Source organism: Mobula birostris, chromosome 23 (assembly GCF_030028105.1).
Source record: "Mobula birostris isolate sMobBir1 chromosome 23, sMobBir1.hap1, whole genome shotgun sequence".
In the NCBI taxonomy this organism is placed as follows: domain Eukaryota; kingdom Metazoa; phylum Chordata; class Chondrichthyes; order Myliobatiformes; family Myliobatidae; genus Mobula; species Mobula birostris.
The window spans coordinates 5,937,089-5,958,018 of NC_092392.1; the positions used below are offsets into that span (position 1 = coordinate 5,937,089).

At 39.3% G+C, this 20,930-nt stretch overlaps 1 protein-coding gene across 4 annotated transcripts in view; it reads right to left on the bottom strand.

Moving 5' to 3' along the window:
• ube2h (ubiquitin-conjugating enzyme E2H (UBC8 homolog, yeast)) overlaps positions 1-20,930 on the bottom strand; it is a 148,615-nt gene that overhangs the window by 62,221 nt on the left and 65,464 nt on the right. For all 4 annotated transcript variants that reach the window (XM_072241734.1, XM_072241735.1, XM_072241736.1 and 1 more), the window contains exons 2-3: positions 19,201-19,277; positions 8,713-8,787 (exon numbers count right to left, since the gene is read on the bottom strand). In XM_072241734.1, coding sequence (XP_072097835.1) covers positions 8,713-8,787; positions 19,201-19,277 — 152 coding nt within the window. The remainder of the gene's footprint in view (positions 1-8,712; positions 8,788-19,200; positions 19,278-20,930) is intronic.

Below are 20,930 nucleotides of genomic sequence, written 5' to 3' on the forward strand. Positions count from 1 at the left end.
TTACAACTTGTTTTTGCAATGATTTACAGTGCCACATTCTTCCTCCAACTCCCCATTGTAAGCTTTCCAGGTAATACAACACCCATTTGATTCTAATTTCACTTTCATCTGCTGCCAAAAAACATTAGCAATGGCTTATCTTTTGCATGCCTCCACTGTTGCCCCTCTCAAGGAACAATCCTCACCTCCATTCTATTCCACAATCTACTACTGACTCTTGGCAAATACATATTAGTTAGCATATAGCCAATGACACCTAACTTTTACTTCAACACCTGGCTTAACCTTTTCATTGTCTCTGGATTACCACGTTTGAATATCCAGCATTAAATGGGAAGCAGTTTTAAATTGGCTGGAATCTGCCTTGACACGAGGAAAATGCAATTACAAAGGCAGCATGGCACAGAAACAGATGAAAGCAACCTTACAAATTACATAAACAAGGCAGTGACTATACTTCATCAGGAGTTTGAGGAGACTTGGTATGTCACCTAAGAGGTACTGTAGAGGGGTCACAGGATGGGAAAAGGCTGCAGTAAATTGCAAAATCAACCATCGCCATTATGGTCATTAGCCTTCCCAGCAGAGGACACCTTCAAAAAGCGATGCCTCATAAAAGTTAGCATCTGTCATCAAGGACCCATCACCAAGGACATGCTCTCCTCGCATTGCTACCATCACAGGAGCCTGAAAACACACAATTAACATTTTAGGAACACTCTTTTCCCATCCACCATCAGATTTCTGAATGGACAATGAACCTATGAACACTACCTCACTATTTTGTTTCTCTTTTGGCTCTCTGTTTGCACTAATCTTATACACTCACATAAACACACATATACATCATATTGTAATTTATAGCTTTTATTAGGTATTGCAAGTACTGCTGCTGCAAACATTTTCCAACATATACCAATGATATTAAAACTACTTCTGACTCTGATTCATTTGATCTTGAATTTCTACCTCATTTCAGTTTAAGTCAGGCTACACACAGTCCTGATTGCCAGTTCATTCCCGGCTGGGGATCTCTCCGCTTCTTTCCATAAAGTGGATTTAGAAGTATGGTGCCCATATAATTACCCTCTTACACCTCTGTCAACCTAGAACCCACTGAAGTCCTGGAACAGGAGCAAAGTTAAAATTCTCATCCTCATGTTGAAATCGTCATCACCCCCATTTCACTTCTCCTTCCTCTCTAATCTCCTTCCAGTTCCAAATTTCTGACTTGTTCAATCTTCACACTATATTGTAGAATTCGCTTTTTAAATCCTTTACCATTAAAACTGTCCAATTTAGAATTAGAAAATTTAGAAAATTATGAAACCCTATATTTCATTTGAATTATGAAATATATCCGAGTTATGCATATAAGGTGTTATTTCTGTACTTGCTGGCAGGGAACTTAAATCTTGAAATACTTTCTTTCATACATAAGAGCTTTCTCCTTATGTATTAAAAACAACCATTATTACTTTTCTGCCATTTGTCACCAACTCTGCAGGTCTGGATTTCAGAGCCCAAGAGTTGTGATATTACGCACTGCAGATGGTTTTCTTTGCAGTGCCAGCATGCAATTACATCAATTTCATTACTTAAGTGAGAATAATACTGCAGTGTAAGGTGCAGCTATGCCAACTCTCAGAAGGAATAAAGAAAGCAAGTTAAGTTAGCTCCTGTATGGAGCAGGAAAGGAGAAAATGCTTTGCAAAATGGGATTCAGTCCTGATGAAGGTTCTCAGCCCAAAACGTCAACTGTTTACTCTTTTCCATAGATGCTGTCTGGCCTGCTGAGTTCCTCCACCATTTTGTGTGTGTGTGTTACACGCACCAATATCTGATGACTTTTCATAAATAGAGATGAACAGGCATTGACCCTTCTCATGTATATATTGAAACTGCATGTCAATTCCAGTTGTTATAAGGCAAATAAAGATAGTTGGACTACTTAGTGCCTCGTACAATTCCAGCCGATAAGAGTTCAATTTCTACCAACTTCAATTATACTTAGCTCCTTGACACCATCATCAATATGGTCTTGTCAAGTCAGTCACACTCACCTTGTCAATGGAATTTCTTCCCCAGCCCCTAGCAGATCTTGAGTACGGTAGTCTTGGAAAAGCCCATGCTAGTGGATGAGACTATCTACGTTGGATTTATCCTCTGTTTAATCATTGAAAAATCTAATCAGCCAACTCAATCCAACTGCATATCACCCTATGTAATGCTCACCTGTGGCTGCACTGAAACCTATCGAATATTGAAAGACCTAGACAAAGAGAACATGGAGAGTAGCCGAAGAGTCTAAGACCAGAGGGCAGTTTCTTGGAATACGAGGATGTTCCTTTACAACAGAGATAAGGTGGAGTTTCCTTGGCCAGAATGTGGTGAATCTGTGGAATTCGTTACCACAGATGACTGCGGAAGCCAAGTCATTTGGTACACTTAAAGCAAAGGCTGAAAGGATTTTTGATTAGTAAGAGCGTCAGAAGTTGAGGAGCAGGCAGGAGAATGGAATTGAGAGGGCCAAATGTTACTATTTAACCACTTCATATTTCTAATTTCCTCTGGTTATCCAAGCTACTGAGATCTTTAATTATGGCCCTTTACATACCCCATTTTAAAATCACTTCAATGGGCACATAGCTGTACTGCTTATTGTAGAATTTTCCTATAACAACTACCCTCTTTGTTTCAATTATCATCATGGAATATATTTTGGCATTTTACTGTGTTTAAAACACTACATAAATAGAAACTGTCATTCATTTAAACTCTGAGCACACTGTTATTTTTCACTCTCAGAGAGGCAACAGATACATAGCTCTTTCTCTTTCAAATCCATCCCAAGACGTACCTCCTTTCCATCCCTTATCTACCAACAAAACAACAGCGACTGCTTTGCTTGCATCTTCGGAAACAGCTCTAGTTCCATCTTTAATATCTTTATTTTTTTACTTTCAGGGTTCTTTTGAAGACCCTGACCTGGAGCTACACGCTGACTGGAATGGGACCACCGCTCGGGATTTTATGACTGGCCGTTATTCGACATGCCAAGGATGCAGCCTAAGAGCCCAGCTTGCCTTCAGGGCTCCGAAATTTTGTGGCTCTGGAGACAGGATGATTGAAGGTTGGTGTCCCAGCAGGAGATCAGTATGTCGTGGGAATCGGAAGATCTCTGGCCCAGAGATCTGAAATCTTTGGACCCAAAGCTCGGCAAAAGTGACGCCACGGACTTTTAACATCGTAAACCGGCGAGTTGTTTGTTATGTCTCCCCTCTTGCTGTGAAACGGAGACACCTCTTTCTCCCTTATTAGGGAGAGAGAAACCTGTGGTATGTCGAATATCGGGTGAATGAGTAGCCTTTGGGATAACTGCAAGTCTGTGTTTTTGCTGTTGCTTTGCTCATGCTTGAGTGCTCCGTGGTGGGTGCCAATGCTTTTTTTTTGCTGGTGGGGGAGGGGGATTGTTGCTTTGCTGCTGCTTACGCGAGGGAGGGGGAGCCGTGGGGGCTTTGCAGTTCTAACATTTAACTGCCATTCATTCTTTGGGACACTCCTCTGTTTTCGTGGATGGTTGCGAAGAAAAAGCATTTCAGGTTGTATATTGTATACATTTCTCTGACTTTAAGTGTAGCTTTGAAACTTTTATTAAATCAAATTAGATACCAAGGGACTGCACAAGTAGTTTTAAGAACAGACTTTGAAAAGTTAAGCTTGCTCAGTGGGAAAGATTCATGGAGGGAATTCTTAAGTAATGCAGGAACAACCATAAACGTTGCAGTATGTTCAGAAGCAATGGGGCTGAGGGAGGGTGGGAAGAGGAGACAAAATGGATACGCAGAGATATCCTGCAGGAAATACAAGACTGGGGGACACTGCACAGATACAGAATGGCTAAGCACTACAGGATTTGAAAACAAGACTAATAATTTTAAAATCAAGGTATGACTTAACCACAAAAAGAAACAGGAATTGAATATGCTTACTTTATTACTCAAAAATTCTGGCTTTTACAATATCTTTTACTTTACTTTTCAATCCCTACATCTTTCAACTCTGGCACCTCAAAATTTTGATCAATATCCATCTTCAACATTATCTAAAAGTGAGCATTTGCAGGCCCTTTGAAGGAGAAACTCCCAAAGGTTCTTAACCAAATGATAAGTTATTCCAATAATTAATTTCCATTTTAAAGTTCTGCAACCATAGGAACCAGCTACTCAGCCTCTACCATGATAAACCCTTTAAATACCTCAAGTTTCAGTACAAGTTGTCTTTCCTATAAATTTCTACTCAAATCACTTAGGATAACCACTTATCTCTTAAATCAATCTGGTGTATTTACTCTGCACCAGCCTCAGCCTATCCTTGGATATAGAAACTATTTGCTTTAATATTTCTTTACTTTTTAATCTAAACTCAATAAAGGCTAAATACAATGTTGAGGGAGACAAAAATTTGTTTTACCTGTTAACTTCCTACACTTTAGAAACTAGCACATTTAAATTCTTCCATATACCAATACATATTATTCACCATTTAAAGGGTAGTTTTTCTTTCCTTCCTGCCAGATTAAACAAGTTTACATTTCCTCACATGCAACCTACCAGCCCCCTGTACAACCTTTTGCAATTTCCCTTTAATTTGCTTTCCCAATTTATCTTTGCAATACCAGCAAATACATAAACACCTACAAGGAGAAAATAACATAGGGATAGTGAGAGCATAGAACTTAGGAAACTGGCAGCAGATTTTTCAATGACCTCATTTTAAGGAGAGTACCTGGACTTAGAGGTTAGCCCATCATGCTTTAAAGCATTGAGGAATAATATAGGTAGAGATGAAGTTTTTTTGGAGATGGACTGAAGCAGGACAAAGTTAAGACAATATAAATGGGCATTCTTAATGGTGGTGTGAATAAATGATCCGAGACCAATCCAAGTTCAAATATGATACCAAGGTTGAAAAAAAGTACCTCATTTACCTTCCTTCTCCAATATACTGTTGCCAGGGTGTCAGATCAAGTCAATACATACAGCTTAGAAGTTCTTGGTGAGAACCACAGTGCTTGCACTTTTCATTATTTAATTGGAGAAAGTTTCTTTTCATTGAATACTGTATATCAGAGAGGCAAAACTTAACAAATTAGGGACAAGGGAGAAGTCAAATGTGATGAAGGCCAAACATGAGATCCCTAACCCCACCCCACAACCACTCACCTTTGAAAATAGATTTTATCCTCACTTTAATATTGACATGCATTTTCAGGTCCTCATGCATCATTCCAGAATTTTGTCTGCACATTTCTGGACATGAATTACCTTTACCTGAGTGTTGAGAATGCCAGCCATTGAAACATTGCTGGATGAACTTCTAATTAAGCTTTGCATCATTCTTCACTCCAAAACAACTATTCCTTTGCAAGTGATAAAATTAGAATCCCCTATCTTCAGATCCCTTTCTCACATTTGATCCTTCAACCTTCCAGTCACAGGGTGTTCACAATGGGGAAAAATCTGCAATTGGCTTACTGCACTCAAATACATCAAAATCATAATCAGATTTAATATCAGTGTCATGTTGTGAAATTTGCTGCTTTGTTTTGCAGCAGCAGTACATTACAATACATAAAAACTACAAATACTATTTTCCAGATGGTGCAGTAAAGTTTCAAAATATATACTTTCATTTTCTATATAAATGTATTATACAAGTAAACAAAAATGACAAATCACAATAAAAATACATATAAAAATTAGATTAAGTAGCACAAAAAGAGAAAAATATGGAGGTAGTGTACATGAGTTCATTGTCTATTCAGAAATCTGATGGCTGTGGGGAAGCTTTTCCTAAAACATTGAGTGTGTATTTTCAGGCTCCTTTACCTCTTCGTTGATGGTAGCAATAAGATGGCATATCCTGGGTATTTTGGGGGGGTGGGGTCCGTAATGACAGATTGAAGGTGTCCTCAATGCTAGGGAGGCTATTTCGCATGATGGAGCTGGCTGACTTTACAACTTTCTGCAGTTTTTTCCAATCCTGCGCAGTGGCCCCTCCATGCCAGGCAGTGATGCAACCAGTTAGAATGCTCTCTGCGGTGTATCTGTAGGAATTTGCTAGGGTCTTTCCTCAGACTCCTCTTGAAATATAGCCACTGTCTATAATTGCAATATATTCTGGGCCCAGGATAGATCTTCAGAGATGTTGGCACCCAGGAACTTGAAACTGCTCATGTTTGGGTGTCAATATATATGCAGAAACTATTTCTTTGGAGACACTATCGGTCACAGCATAACTGCAGGAAGATTGCTGTTGCTAGTAATTCACTGGTTAAAAAAGGATTATTCCAAACAGAACTTGACAAATGTGATCAAACACTGAAGAAACTTTTTGAAGTGGATGCTGTGATCAATGTTGAAAAGTCAAGGAAGACTAGGAGTTTTGTTTTTGTCGTAATCACATCGAATGCCAAAAGTGAACTACTTGGGTCTAATACAAGGACAGTGATTGAAAAGAACAAGCAGCACTAGAAATTTAGTACATATGTCCTAGGAGCAACCATCTTCGGCTGCTTCAACAATGACTTTCCTTCCATCATAAAGTCAGAAGTGGGGATGTTCGCAGATGACTACACAATGTTCGGCACCATTCATGACTCCTCAGATAGTGAAGCAGTTCACACACAAATGCAGCAGGACCTGGACAATATCTAGGCTTGGGCTGACAAGCAGCAAATAACATTTGAGCCACGCAAGTGCTAGCCAATGACCAGCTCCAACAAGAGAGGATCTAACCATCGTCCCTTGACACTCAGTGGCATCACCATCACTGAATCCCCTATCAACGTCCTGGGGGGTTACCATTAACAGGAAACTGAACTGGTCTAGCCATATAAATACCATGGCTACCAGAGCAGGTCGAAGGCTAGGAATCCTGCCATGTGAAACTCACTTTCTGACTCCCCAAAGCCTGTCCATCATCTACAAGGCTCAGGTCAGGAGTGTAATGGAATACTCGCCACTTGCATGGATGAGTGCAGCTCCATCAACACTCAAGAAGCTTTACACCATCCAATGCGAGACAGCCCACTTGATAGATACCCCTTCTACAAGTATCCAATCCCCCCACCTTCAATGAACAGTTGCAGCAGTGTGTACTATCTACAAGATGCACTGCAAAAACACAAAGTTCCTAAGGCAGCACCTTCCAGCCCCACAACCACTACCATCTAGAACAGCGGTCCCCAACCACCGGGCCACCAAGCATGTGCTACCGGGCCTTGAGGAAACGATATGATTTGGCGATATGAAACCATATGAGTCAGCTGCACCTTTCCTCATTCCCTATCAAGCACTGTTGAACTTGAACACCACCACCACCAACCCTCCCCCACCCCCCATCGGCCGGTCCGCAAGAATATTATCAATACTAAACTAGTCCACGGTGCGATAAAGGTTGGGGACACCTGATCTAGAAGGAAGAGAACAGCAGATACTTGGGATCACCACCACTTGGAAATCATCACCATCCTGATTTGCAAACATATCACCATTCCTTCATTGTTGTTGGGTCAAAATCATGGAATTCCCTCCCTAACAGCACTGTGGGTGTATCCTCACCTCAGGGACTGCAGCGTTTCAAGGAAGCAGCTCTTCACCATCTTCTCAAGGGCAACTAGGGATGGGCAATAAATGCTGAGGATGCCCACATCCCGTAAATGAGTGAGAGTGAGAGTGAAAATATATATATTAAAAGAGTAAAACCTAGTTAATTGACACCAAGATGGTACATTATACATTCGTAGCCTCCCGATTTTTTTATTTATATACGTATAATGTATAAAGTACCATAGTGGTGTCAATTAACTAGGTTTTACCTCTTTTTAGCCTCAATAGTTCCTTGTGTTTCAAACCCAAGGTTTTTGACAGGAAAGATTGCTTAACATCTGAAACTATTTCATGCATCATAAAAAGAAGATTTAGGATGGCATAGAAGCACAGCTTGTTTGCCCAATTACTACATTACAATTGAAAGCAAATATCATTAATGTGAAATGGATGGATACTGGGTGCTTCCAAATCCAATCCATCAGAATTAAAGCTAATTTATACAGAGCAGGGTATCTTCAATGCCAAAATCAACATTAATCTCAATTAACCTAAGAAACAAAGGCAGGAACTCATTGCAGTCCTCTCCAAATTAACACTGCTACAAAGATACACCCAAGCTCTTGCTAACACATAGGCTGTTTCAGGTCAGCATTAGAAACATACCCTCTTGCACTGATTACAGGGACACCGAGGCACCATAGTACACCTTAACGCATAAGCATGCTAGGTGTTCAAAGAACCAAGGAAAAATGGCAGGACTCTGTCCTTTTATCTCAAGCATTTTTCTCCAAAAAGCCAGAAATACCTTGCAAGGAACAGTTCAGAGTTGCAGTTACACTCTAATAAATGGACCTATTGGCTCCAAACCAAGAACAAGTTCCAGCATGCAACTTAATTCCATCTGATCCCCATCCTGATCTCACCAGCTCATCCATACAAAATTCTTCAAGCAGTGCTCTACATAGAGGATTTAATTTTTCAACATTACATGATTTGTTCATCGGATGAATCTTAAAATCAAGGAAACCTTCATGATTCTCTATATACAGTGTTCTTTGATTTAATCACTTGGACATAAAAGACAATAAGTTCTTACCTATGGAAGGAGATTTGAAAGGATATTTGTCTGGTAGGTCCACTCTAACTTTCCATACACCACCTTCATAGGGAGCTAAACAAATTAAAAAAGAAATAATTTAACTGCAGACAAGTTAATACACAATAAACCCTGAACAAACAGATGTTTAGAAACAAACAGCTTGGATCAACATGCAAGAATTATGCTGTTTTAATACATTCAATCCAAATTCCCTTTGTAGATTTTGATCTATTGCTACAACACAAGATTTATTATAAATTAACAGATTTCCCTTGTTTTTGGGTAATAACGTAGTTTTTGCCAGTATCCCAGGTAATGCAGAAATTTTTAATAAAGCTTACATACAGATGAAATGTTGTAAGTAGTCAAAAATTGACAATTACAGGATTCTTTTGATTCCAACCCATCATTATCCAATTAACATTTAAAGAGCTATCAGCCTCCATAAACACCATAAAAGTCTTGGAATTCATTCTTCCAATTTGGTTAACTTTACTAAAAAGAAAAGCAGTGGTGCTAATTTAATAGTAGGGAGAGAGGGAAAAAAGCAAAATCGACAGCATTTAGATCCCTGTTGGTTATCTAACAACTGGAAACACTTGTGAACATGTGCTGTAGATGTTGGGCAAGCAGGTTCTGTTGTGATGGTTTCAACAGCCTTCAGTATACATCCTGAACAGAGGGAACATATCATCCAGCAAATAGTGTTACTCCCAACAAGTAGAAATAGCCTTTTTAAAATTTGATGTAGTAATGGGTGGAGTGACAGGCAAATGTTGTCATAGAAAGAGACCTGGGTTGTAGACAAATATTGGAACAGGAAAAACCATTAGGACAGCAGTGGTGAGAAAATTTCTTTACATACTGCAAGATACTTCGCAGCATATTCAATGCAAAACCAAAAATGAGGCAGCTTCCTAAAAAAAACCTGGCAAGAAATGCCATCAAATACTTTAGAAATGGCTGAAATAAAGAGGAAAGTTGTAATGAATCAGAAAGAGGATATGATTTAATACAAACCTCTTGCTACTGAAATTGTTTATGCTGTAACTTCTTTGGAGATAGGGCCAACACCAATATTATTACATAGCCAATGTGTAAAGACTCATACAGGTCACGTTGAAATTAGCAAAGTCTTTTCGCTTTCAGAAACGTACAACATACTTATCTGTTTCAATAGTAAAGGGCACTGGATTTTTTACTGCTGACAAACTGAAGTGACAAGTAGTGAAGGCATCTGATAAACTTGCCTTCATAAGCTGAGGCACCAAGAGGGACATTGTATTGTAACAGGACAAAACATTGGTTAGATGGCACTTAGAGAATCATGAAGAGTTTTGGTCACCACAGTACAGCAAGGATGTGGTAGCAATGAAGTGAACAGAGAAGCGATTCATCAGGATGTTGGCTGGAATGGAGGACGCAAGTTATGACAGCAAAACACAAACAGCTGGAGGAACTCAGCAGGTCAAGTAGACTCTATAGAGGCAAAGGGACGAACAAGTCAAAATCTTGCATCAAGACAGAACGTAGATGGGAAACAGCAGTTTGAAGAGGGAAGGAAGGGGTCTGGAAATGGATAGGTGGAACAAGATAAATGGTGGATGGACAGATGAAGCTTTGTTGGGGAGAAAGAGGGGTGGTGGGACTGAGTAACTGTGGCAGGTTCTTAATAGGTACGAACAGATTTGGAGAAGAGAGTGGGAGGAGCTGGAGATAGAGACAGAAGTTGCAAGGTGATAAGTGTAGTCAGAAGAAGCTGCAGATACTCAAATATGATAAAGTGGAGATGGAGCCAGTCTTGGTGTGGATGGGGGTGGGGGGGGGGGTGAAGACAGAGGACCGGAGACCCAGTAGGTTAAGTATCTGGGTAATAGGCAGGTGGAAACAAGTGACGGAGTGGAATAAAGCTAGGTAATGATGAGCCTCACCTGCTTCCATCTGCCCTTCATCCAAGACAGACAGAAAACACTTAGAACTTTCTAACTATAAAACTGTGGAGAGGGAAATAAAAGGAAAATAGGTATGCAAGGTGGAGTACAGTGCTCATGAAGTTCTATTTAGCAAAGATCAGTGTAATTCTCTGCCTCTACAATAAACTGCTTCTATGATGGCAAAAAATGAGCAATTATTGGTACCTTAAGAATGAGTAAAAAAGATAACTTGTTTCTTAATTATCCTCAAGCAGGTAAAAGCACACCACCTTAAACTGATGTAATCATGGTGACATGTTCAATGACCGGAGGCAGGGCGTTCTTAGATTTTTCAGGTGGTGATGGTTACAGGTTTTAGAGACGTTGTGGAAGTAGCTTTGGCCTACTCCCACAGTGCAGCCTAAAGGTTTTGTAGTGTTCATGGTGGCTTTATTTTTTAGTTATATATATATATATATATATATATATAATTTTTATTGAGTTTTCAAAGTAAATACAAGAGGAAAAAAAAATCTACCCTCCTCCCTCCCCTTAACCCTCCCCCCCGATATATACTACTACCTAAAGAGAAAAGAAAAAAGAGAAAAAAAGAAGAACCGCCTGAATATTGGAAGGTTTCCACATGCTCCATGGGATTAAAAATAAATTTAATATATATTTGTTACTTTCCCCAAGGAACCAAGATCCTTATCATATCTAAAACATTACTTAGCTTCTCAACTCTCAGAGTTCCCTGGGGAATCTCTTTGAACTTCACCATGTTGCTATGTGTTTCCCTCCCAATCATCCAGGCAAAAAGAAAAAAAATAGATGAGATACAAAGAAAGAAAAAACAAAATACCCCCCCACTAATGTTGTGAATGAAAAGATACACAACACTACCCCCCTCCATTTTGCGGGTCGTGGCTATTGCCACGTTTGCACACATGAATAACGTAGCGATTGGTCAGTGTTTCGTCCAGCTCCCCTGTAACAAAAAATTGTATATATATAAAAAAATTAATGTCATTATTCCCAGCTAGTATCCCTCAAATTTTAACCTTTCTTCCCCTCCCTCATATAATTAATAATATATTTATATATTCATCCGCCTAAAAATCCAACAGGCCTATTCCTTGATCCAGTCTTCATCTTCAATCCATCTCACTCCCCTGGGTTTGTTCTTGTATCTGGTGAATATTCAAAGAATCTCGCACAAACTCCTCTGCTTTCCGGTAATCATCAAAAAATCTTTTTTCTCCACCAGTCAAAAAAATCTTCAAGGTTGCAGGATAACACAATATAAATTGATAACCATGATCCAATAGGGCTTTTTTCACTGGATTAAATTTCTTCCTTTTCTTCAAAAGTTCATAACTTATGTCAGGGTAGAAAAAAATTTTCCTCCCTTCTATCATCAGTGGCCCTTTTCTCTTCTTGGCAGCTTGGGCAGCCGCCTGTAGGGTCCTTTCTTTGCCTTAAAATCTTAAGAATTTTATTAAAATTGATCATGGATATTGGTCATCTTGTGGTTTTGGTCTTAAAGCTCTATGTACCCGCTCAATTTCAATTGATCGGTCTTCCTCTTTCATTTGCAAGGTTTTCAGGATCCATCTTTGAAAAAATTCTATTGGATTATCTCCCTCTATACCTTCTTTAAGACCAACAATTTTAATATTATTACGTCTCCTAAAATTTTCCAACACATGCACTTTCTCCAAGAGTCCATTTCTTTCCGTGTTCCAGACGAGCACATCATTTTCTGTTTTTTCCACTCTATCGTTAATATGCTCCATTGTTCTTTCTATCTTCTGGTTTCTTATCCATTTTATCTTGTCTTTTCATAGCTTTATCATAGCACATCTTCACGTCTCTAAGCTCTGTTCTTAATTTTCTAAGTTCAGCTGTTAATTGCAATAAAGCCTTTCTTATGTCTCCGTTGTCTCCTTTACTTCCAGTTCTTCCTCCTCTTCTTCATCTGTATTCTCTGCGGAATCCAATTCTGACTCTGAGTCACTTTCAGTTGCAGTGGCCGTCAGTTCTTGTAGTTTAAGTTGTGTCGATATGCGCATGCGTACTTCTTTGCGAATGCGCATTTCCGGCATCTTCTTCCGAGAGACCGTACCGCCGCCATTGCTCCCTGTTCTTCTACGCCAGAAATAAAATGTGTCTCCTCCGAAGGAGATCCAACTTGAATCCGAGGCTCCATTGCTGCAGTAGGCCCTTTTTTCTTCCCATCTCGCGGCGACTTCACAACAACAGACTTCTTCTGTTGCGGTTTACAAGGCATATCGTAGAGTAGTCTTATGAAGTTTATAAGTAGTTTTGGAAACTATTTATTAACTTTACTTTGTTTAAACGGTACTTTGCTGATTTTTTACGGGAGAGCTGGATTTACACGTCTCAATCCCAGTCATCACGTGACGCCCCCTATTTTTGATTTGCCGAAAGAAAGCAACTCTTTCAACCTTACTGTTCATCATCATCAGGTGCCATGCCCAGTTTGAGCTTTGACTGCCATGGCCCACACACTCCTGTTTCAGGTCAAGTGGATCAATTCATTGGTATTCATTTCTAGTTCTCTGGCTGCTGTCTCCATCATCATTTGTCTTCGCCTTCCTTCTTTCCCATAATTACCGTGCATTCTAACTCCTCTTTCCTAATCACATGTCCAATGAAGTTACGTTGCCTTTTCATGATCTCATAAATTATTTCTCTTTTTGTGTTTGCTCTGTTCATGACATCCTCATTAGATATTCATTTCGTTCATGATATCCTTTGGATCCTCCTCAAAAACCACATCTCTGCTGCTTCAATTCATTTCCTCATGTTACTAGATATTGTCCAACGTTTTGAGCCATATAACATAACTGGATAAACGTAACATTTCAGTACTCCAAGGCGGGTTGTCATGCCTAGTTTAGTATTAGTCAGTATACTCTTCATTCGCATAAAGGTGTCTTTTGCCACCCCCATTCTTCTTTTGATGTCCATGTCGCACCTGCCATCTGACGTCACCCAGCTTCCTAAGTAGCAAAAGTTCTGTACTTGTTTCATGTCTTCCCCATTTATTCGCAGCTTGCAGATAGGATTCTCCTTCTTTTTGGATTCTGTAATACATTCTGTCATTTTGCAATTGATAGCTAGACCCATTTTTGCACTTTCTTCAATAATTATATCAATTAAGTTTTGTAGTTCTTCCTCCGTACTTGCAATTAACACAGTGTCATCTGCATATCTGAAATTATTGACGTTTTCACTGCCAACTTTGATCCCCAAGATGTCTCTTATTTTTTGTAATATTGTATCACTGTACACATTAAATAAGCCAGGGGAGAAAACAGACCCTTGTCTAATGCCTCTCTTGATTTTCATAAACTGACTCACTTCTCCATCTATTCTTACAGCGGCAGTTTGCTCCCAGTACAGATTTCTGATTAGGCGGAGGTCTTTCAAATCTTGATCTAGAGTTTTCTGTAATATTTCAAATAACTTATTGTGCTTCACTTTATCAAATGTTTTTGTGCAGTCGATAAAATAAACAAACAAATCTTTTTGCATTTGAATAGCTTGCTCTGATAGTATCCTTAACATCAATATTGCGTTTCATGTACCTTTGTCTTTCACAAAACCACATTGTTCTTTACCTATTTCAGCTTGTATCTTACTTTTAGCTCTTGTCATCAAAATTCTTAGAAGTATCTTGGTGATATGACTCATTAAACTTATGGTCCTATGTAATTCATATTCTATTGCACCAGATTTCTTAGAAAGAGTGACAAAGAGCGATAGCACCAGTTGCAGCTTAGAGTCATAGCCAGGACCTGCTTACTGTTCACAACAGCAAAATGGTGTCATTGCCAGGTGAAAATTGAGCAGACTGTTTCAATCCTGATTTAGTATGCCCTCAGCAGACAAAAATGAGATCAGAGTATCTTTGGCCAAAATTCTCTGAGAAAAGGGATAAATACTGATCTCTGCTCTTAAGAAATAACTTGAGATTTTCTTTAAGGACTCAAGCTTTTAAAAGGAATGATTTTGATGTAACATGTAAGCGCACAGGGACATACCGTTATAAGATAAACTATCTTCTAAAGTACTTGTTCCTCAATTTTTCCTTTCTAACCTTAACCCTGTGCCTCCAGTTTTAGAGTCTGTCCTAGAAAAAAAAATTGACTATCCTATGTCCCTTAAATTCTTAGTCAACCTCAATCCCCCAACATAGAAATTTACAGCACATTACAGGCCCTTCAGCCTACAATATTGTGCCGACCACGTAACCTACTCTAGCGACTGTCTAGAATTTCCCTAGCGTATAGCCCTGTATTTTTCCACGCTCCATGTAACTATCTCAGAGGTTCTTAAAAGACCCTTTTGTATCTGCTTCCACCACTGTCGCTGGCTGTGCATTCTACACACCCACCACTCTGTGGAAAAACTTATCCCTGACATCCCCTTGGTTCCCATTTCCAAGCAGCTTAAAACTATGCCCCCTTGTGTTAGCCATTTCAGCCCTAGGAAAAAGCCTCTTAGTAGCCACATGATCTATGCACCTCATTATCTTATACATCTCTGTCAGGTTAGGTCTCATCCTCCTTCGCTCCAAGGAGAGAAGGTCAAGTTTACTTAACCTATTCTCATAAGGCACGCCCTCCAATCCAGGCAACATCCTTGTAAATCTCCTCTGTACTCTCTCCATAGTATCCACATCCTTCCTGTAATGAGGTGATCAGAACTGAACACAGTACTCAAAGTGGGGTCTGACCAAAGTCTTGTATAGCTGTAACATTACCTCACAGCTCTTTTACTCAGTCCCACAGTTGATGAATACCAACACACCATACACCTCCTAAACAACACTGTCAACCTATGGAGCAGCTTTGAGTGTCCTATCGACACGGATCCCGAAATCTCTCAGATCCTCCACACTGCCAAGAGTCTTACCATTTATATTATATTCTGTCTTCAAATTTGACCTACCAAAATGAACCACTTCACACTTACTGGGTTGAAGTCCATCTGCCATTTCTCAGCCCAGTTCCGCATCCTACTGATGTCCCACTGTAACCTCTGACAACCCTCCAGACTATCCACAATACCCCCAACCTTTGTGTCATCAGCAACTTACTAACCCACCCTTCTATATTCTAATGAGAATAAAATAGCCTATCCAATCTCTTCCAACTCCAGCTTCCATTCCAAGCAACATCCTGGAGAACCTCTTCTGCACTCTCTCCATTGCAACCACATCCTTCCTGTAGAATTATGCACAATGTGCTAAGTGCACTCATATCAACGACAAACAGTCCAAGGTAAACAATTAAGTTGCCTTGAGATCAAAAAGGAAAACAAGTTCTAAAACACTTTCTTACTCAAGAACAAGTTACAAATCCAATATTAATGTCATCATGCTAGTCAGAAAGTTTCTACATAATGAATCTTTTGTTATTTTCGTCAGGATTGAAGGCTGATGGCACTATAATATTCGAAGCATAAGACACGAGTTAGGAATGCCTGATACACTACCAATGAGCTCCCATCAAATTATTAAATATACAAGTCTGACGTACGCATGTTGGCTCCTCTTCCCACTCTTAAATTGTTGTTTCCTGCCAGTCTTCTGTGCTGTTGTACAATTCAATAATGTAAAGGAACTGTTACTATGCAGTGATTTGTGTACTTTCTGGCTTGTGTGAAATTGGCTTAGGATGTCTGTAATAACAAACCCATTTGTTAGCAGAGACAGGCTGGGTATTGAACATCAAGCCTTCCAGCAATTAACCCAAAGATAGAATGACGCATGATACGCTGAAGCCAATGACCCCCATGTAAGGTTTAAGGATACAATGTGCTGGCTGCATACTAGACTATTTATGCTCCCAGTAACCAATGAATTTTGAAAGAAGCATTTTGTAATAACGTATGAAAGTACAAGTTGTTCAGGCAGTAGTACAATAATATTAAACAATTAATTATTTGGGTATTAAAAGGTAAAAGCCAATAATTAAGACATTTCCCTGATGTCCTGGAAAGAACATCTCAGCATCCAAACTCCCGCACAAATGCAATAGCCTCAAACTTGGCAGATGAGCTCTGCAGATTTTCTAGATGTACTCTGTCTGAATAATAGAAACCTGCTGAAATTTCTTAACATTTACATTACAGACTTTGCTCTAGACCTGGCAAGTGGGGAACAGAATCATTTGAATAGTAATGTTATAGCTGTGAAAGTGTCGAGTCCACTTTAAAATTGTGTTTGACATTTTAAAAACATTGAGGTTATTTATAATAAAACCTCAATTTATTATAATAAAACTACAGAAATGTGTTATTTCATTGCCTGAATGTTAGGTACACAAAACATTTACTAAAACTCCTGTGTTTTAACAGATGGCATTTCTGGAGGCATCAGTTTGCCGTCTGTCAGAGGTTTCCAGCTGAGAGTCATAGGCATGGCTCTTTCTGCACTTGATTCTGCTTGGCCCCAGGACTGCTGTGCCAGCAAGATTGCTCAAATGAGGGGCACAGACAGGGTCAAAAGCAAGTATTTCCACAGCAGTACTGTGTATAACTAGAAGTCAGAGATTTAAAGTATGGAATAGGAGATTTCAAAAAGAATTTAAGAAAATTTTTTTCTAGTGTGGTTGGAATGTGGAACAGATTGCCCAAGGGTGATGACAGGTACTCAAAATGTACTTCAAAGAGCACTGAAATGTCCTATGACAGAAGGCTGTAGGCTGAGTTCTGGAAATCTGATTAATATTACAATAGTTTGCAGTTCTGGTCACCATACTATAGGAAGGAGGTCATAGGTTTAGGGTGAAAGGCAGAATACGTATTTAAGGGGAATATGAAGGGGAACTACTTCACTCAGAGGGTGTTGCAAATGTGGAATGAGAAGCTAGTGGAAGCACTAGTGCTCCACCCATATGCCCAGACAGTGTGCCCCAGGTAACTCTCTCTCTTAAAAGAAAAGATGCCTCAAATATCCTTTAAGTTTTTCTCCACTTCTCATTTTAAAGCTACGACCTCTAAAGTAGAAGATATTCAATTGTCAGTTTTTCCTTGAGGGAAAGGGGAGACTAAAACTAGACTGCGTAAATTGAAGCAGAGGGGGAAGATTTAAATGGGATCTAAGGGGCAAGTTTTCTTCCCTACACAGAAGGTAAAGGACTTATGGAATGTGCTGCCAGAGGAAGTGGTAAAAGCTGGTACAATTACAGAGGTTAAAGGTTCGTGGACAGGAAAAGATTTAGAGCGACATAGCCCAATGCAGAAAAACACACCAAGTTGAACCAAAAGACTTGCTTCCAAGCGGTTTAACTATGACAGACGAGTACTTGATGGCCACAAAAACAGCAAGTCAAAAGGACTGCTTGCAAGCTGTACGACCATCTCAAAGTGTATCCAATTAGATTTAATCAGATTTCCAAAATTAGATTTAAACCGAAAATCAGGATCATGTCAGCATACACTACCCCGACAACAGGTAAATTGGTTCTAACATGCAACAGAAAAAGACTCTTGCAAGTCCTCTGCAATTTTATTTACTCTTTTTCCAATATTGAACATGCAACCTCAACATCATGCTTTGTAGGCAGATTAATTAATTACACAAATTGCTGTGGTAAAAGGTGGCTTAGAACCAGATCAAAAGAGAACTGAGCTTTGAGTTCACAAAGTTACAACATTTAGTTTTCAATATCATGGACATGGATACAAGTTGCTGGATCTACAATTAATGATCCACCTCAACCCTTCAAATTAAGTTTTATAAAATAACCGTAAGTCTCTGCTTCAGTTGTACAGTATTGATTGTGAATACTAGTTTAATTATTCATTACAGAATAAAAAAGTTAAACTTAAAACTGACAACTGACTTGTTTCACATATTAAGAGTATAATGACTATATGTTGGTTGTGGCAAGGATGCAAGACATAGCCACCTGCACTCATGGATTTTTTGCCCATTTTTCATGTTAATTTTCTCCCCCTGGAGGTGTTGACATTCAGCCAAAGTGTATTTCCACAGCTGCTAGTCTCCACCACCTTGGCCTAGTGAGCATTCTTCATGCCCAAGATTTCACTCAATCTCATTTGATACAATAGGCTGAAGAGTGCAGCTGCCGACATTCAAAACACATTGGGACTTAGTGTAGCACCTAATGTAGAACAAGTTTCAGTTTTAAAATTATCACTTTTAACAAGGACTAAAAACTGCACTTTTTTCAAGAGGTTTTGTAAGAATATGATAAATGATGTAAAGAGCACCTCTTCCTATAATAGCCAAAAAAAAGTTTCTATTAGGAGGCACTACAAAGAGATACAAGTTTCAAACAGTTGATGAAATGTTGTACTATTCGTCTTCAGACTGGATAAATTTTGACTGAGGAAATATTAATTGTATAGACACAAGTATGTGGGTCTAAACAAGTTCTTCATGTAGTACAAGTTAAAGCATAATACCCTTGTATCATTCAAAAGTTGTATATTTATCTGTCCAACCCCTCCCATCACCCAGTAAGGTGCAAGTCATTGGCATAACTTTGTTATAAATTGCAAGTCTACTTACTTCCTTGTGGTCCATAAAACTTGACTACAAATTCATTCAGCCCACCGAGTATGGTAACTTCATGCTTGCTTTCAATACTGAAAAACGTCAAGGAAGCACAAGAAACTGAACAAACGACTTACAAATAATCCACCAGAGGATCTTGACTGAATTATATATTTTTTTAAAATAACAAGTAGAAATGCAATGAATTATACTAGGACTGAACAAAATAGTCTGAGCCATGCAGAAGGCAAATAGAAAATCCCATTAGCACTCAGCAGGTGAGTCACAATCTGTAGGAAACAAAACAATTAAGATCAAGTCCTAGACCCCTTGACTGGCCTGAAGCAGATTCCTTTCCACAGGTATTGCCTTACATGCAGTGCATTTCCATCATTTTTATATATAATTCAGCCTTCCAGCATCTGCAGTTCTTTCTAATGAATATTATAGGGTATTACCATTTTGTTAAAAACAGCTTCAAGTGTTCAGAATAAATCAGATTCTGATCCCAACTTTATTCTACCAAACTAATATACTGCTCCCTGGGGTGTTCAGGGAAAGGTAGTACCTCTGGTGAAAGGGCTTGCCGTGTCCATTCTAGGATAGTTCACTCACCATTGGATCCCCAAGGAGACTCAGCTCTCACCTTTGGCTCCAAGTAGCTGCTTGCATGTGACAGCAGCCACACCCCAACGGGTGGGCTAAATCAGATGAAGGCAGCTGGCTGGTCTCGTACCCTGGTGAGACAAGGACATGCCTTAGCATGTGAATTCAGCTCCAGTGGTCTAGGCAGATGAAATCAACAGTGAGATCCAATAACCAGGAAGGCAGTTCTACAAAGCTTCAGGAGAGTGAAGACATGACAAGGCACAGACAAAGTCATGGTCATCCACTGCAACCAAGGAAGACCCCTGTTTGTGACAACTACTCATACCACTGGACCTAGATTTCCAGTATCAAGAGAGCAGAATCTCAGTGCAACAGCTTTTCCACTTTTTTAAAACTCTTCCACACAGGTCTCCTGCCATTGTTGGATACGACAGACAAGCAATAATATTTTGCGGCTAAATTGCACAGAAAATTTTCATTTTCTTCCCAAACTTCTATTTGCTCCTCACATAGTATCATCTCATCCCCTTTAACAAACTTCGGTGCACAGTTAATGTTGAAAAATGTCAACGAATTGACTGGGAATTTGACTTCCCAGAAGGACCAGGGTCAATGAGGTTGGAGATTCTGGAAGGCAGGAAGAGGAAAAAAAAAGGTTTTGTGTGTATGTGCATGAATGCATTGGATGAGGGGTGGGTACTCATGATGATAGAGTTTAGAATGGAGTTGATTTAGAGATGGAGAGGAAATGAAGAAATAGAGAGAATAGAAGAATATGTTTTATTGTATTATTTTAGAAAATAATGCACCAAGATGGGAAGTCAATAAAGATCTAAAAGAAAAAAAATTGGGGGGATTCAATAAGTGTCAACATCAAGTGTATAATCTACTTATTTTTCTATCAGCATGATGTCTAAGTGTGCACTGGAACTATAAAGGATAAACGTAAACAATAAAAACGGAAGCTAGACAGGTTGAAACTGTCCTCACTGAAGAGCAAGAAACCAAAACTAAAACCCGGAGTCCAACAGTAAAGGTTCACCACTGGTGGCAAGTACTTTATGGTACAGAATTTTCAATATATTCCACCAGGAGTTTAGAATAACCTCAACACCAATGAGGTTGGATTGTAACAT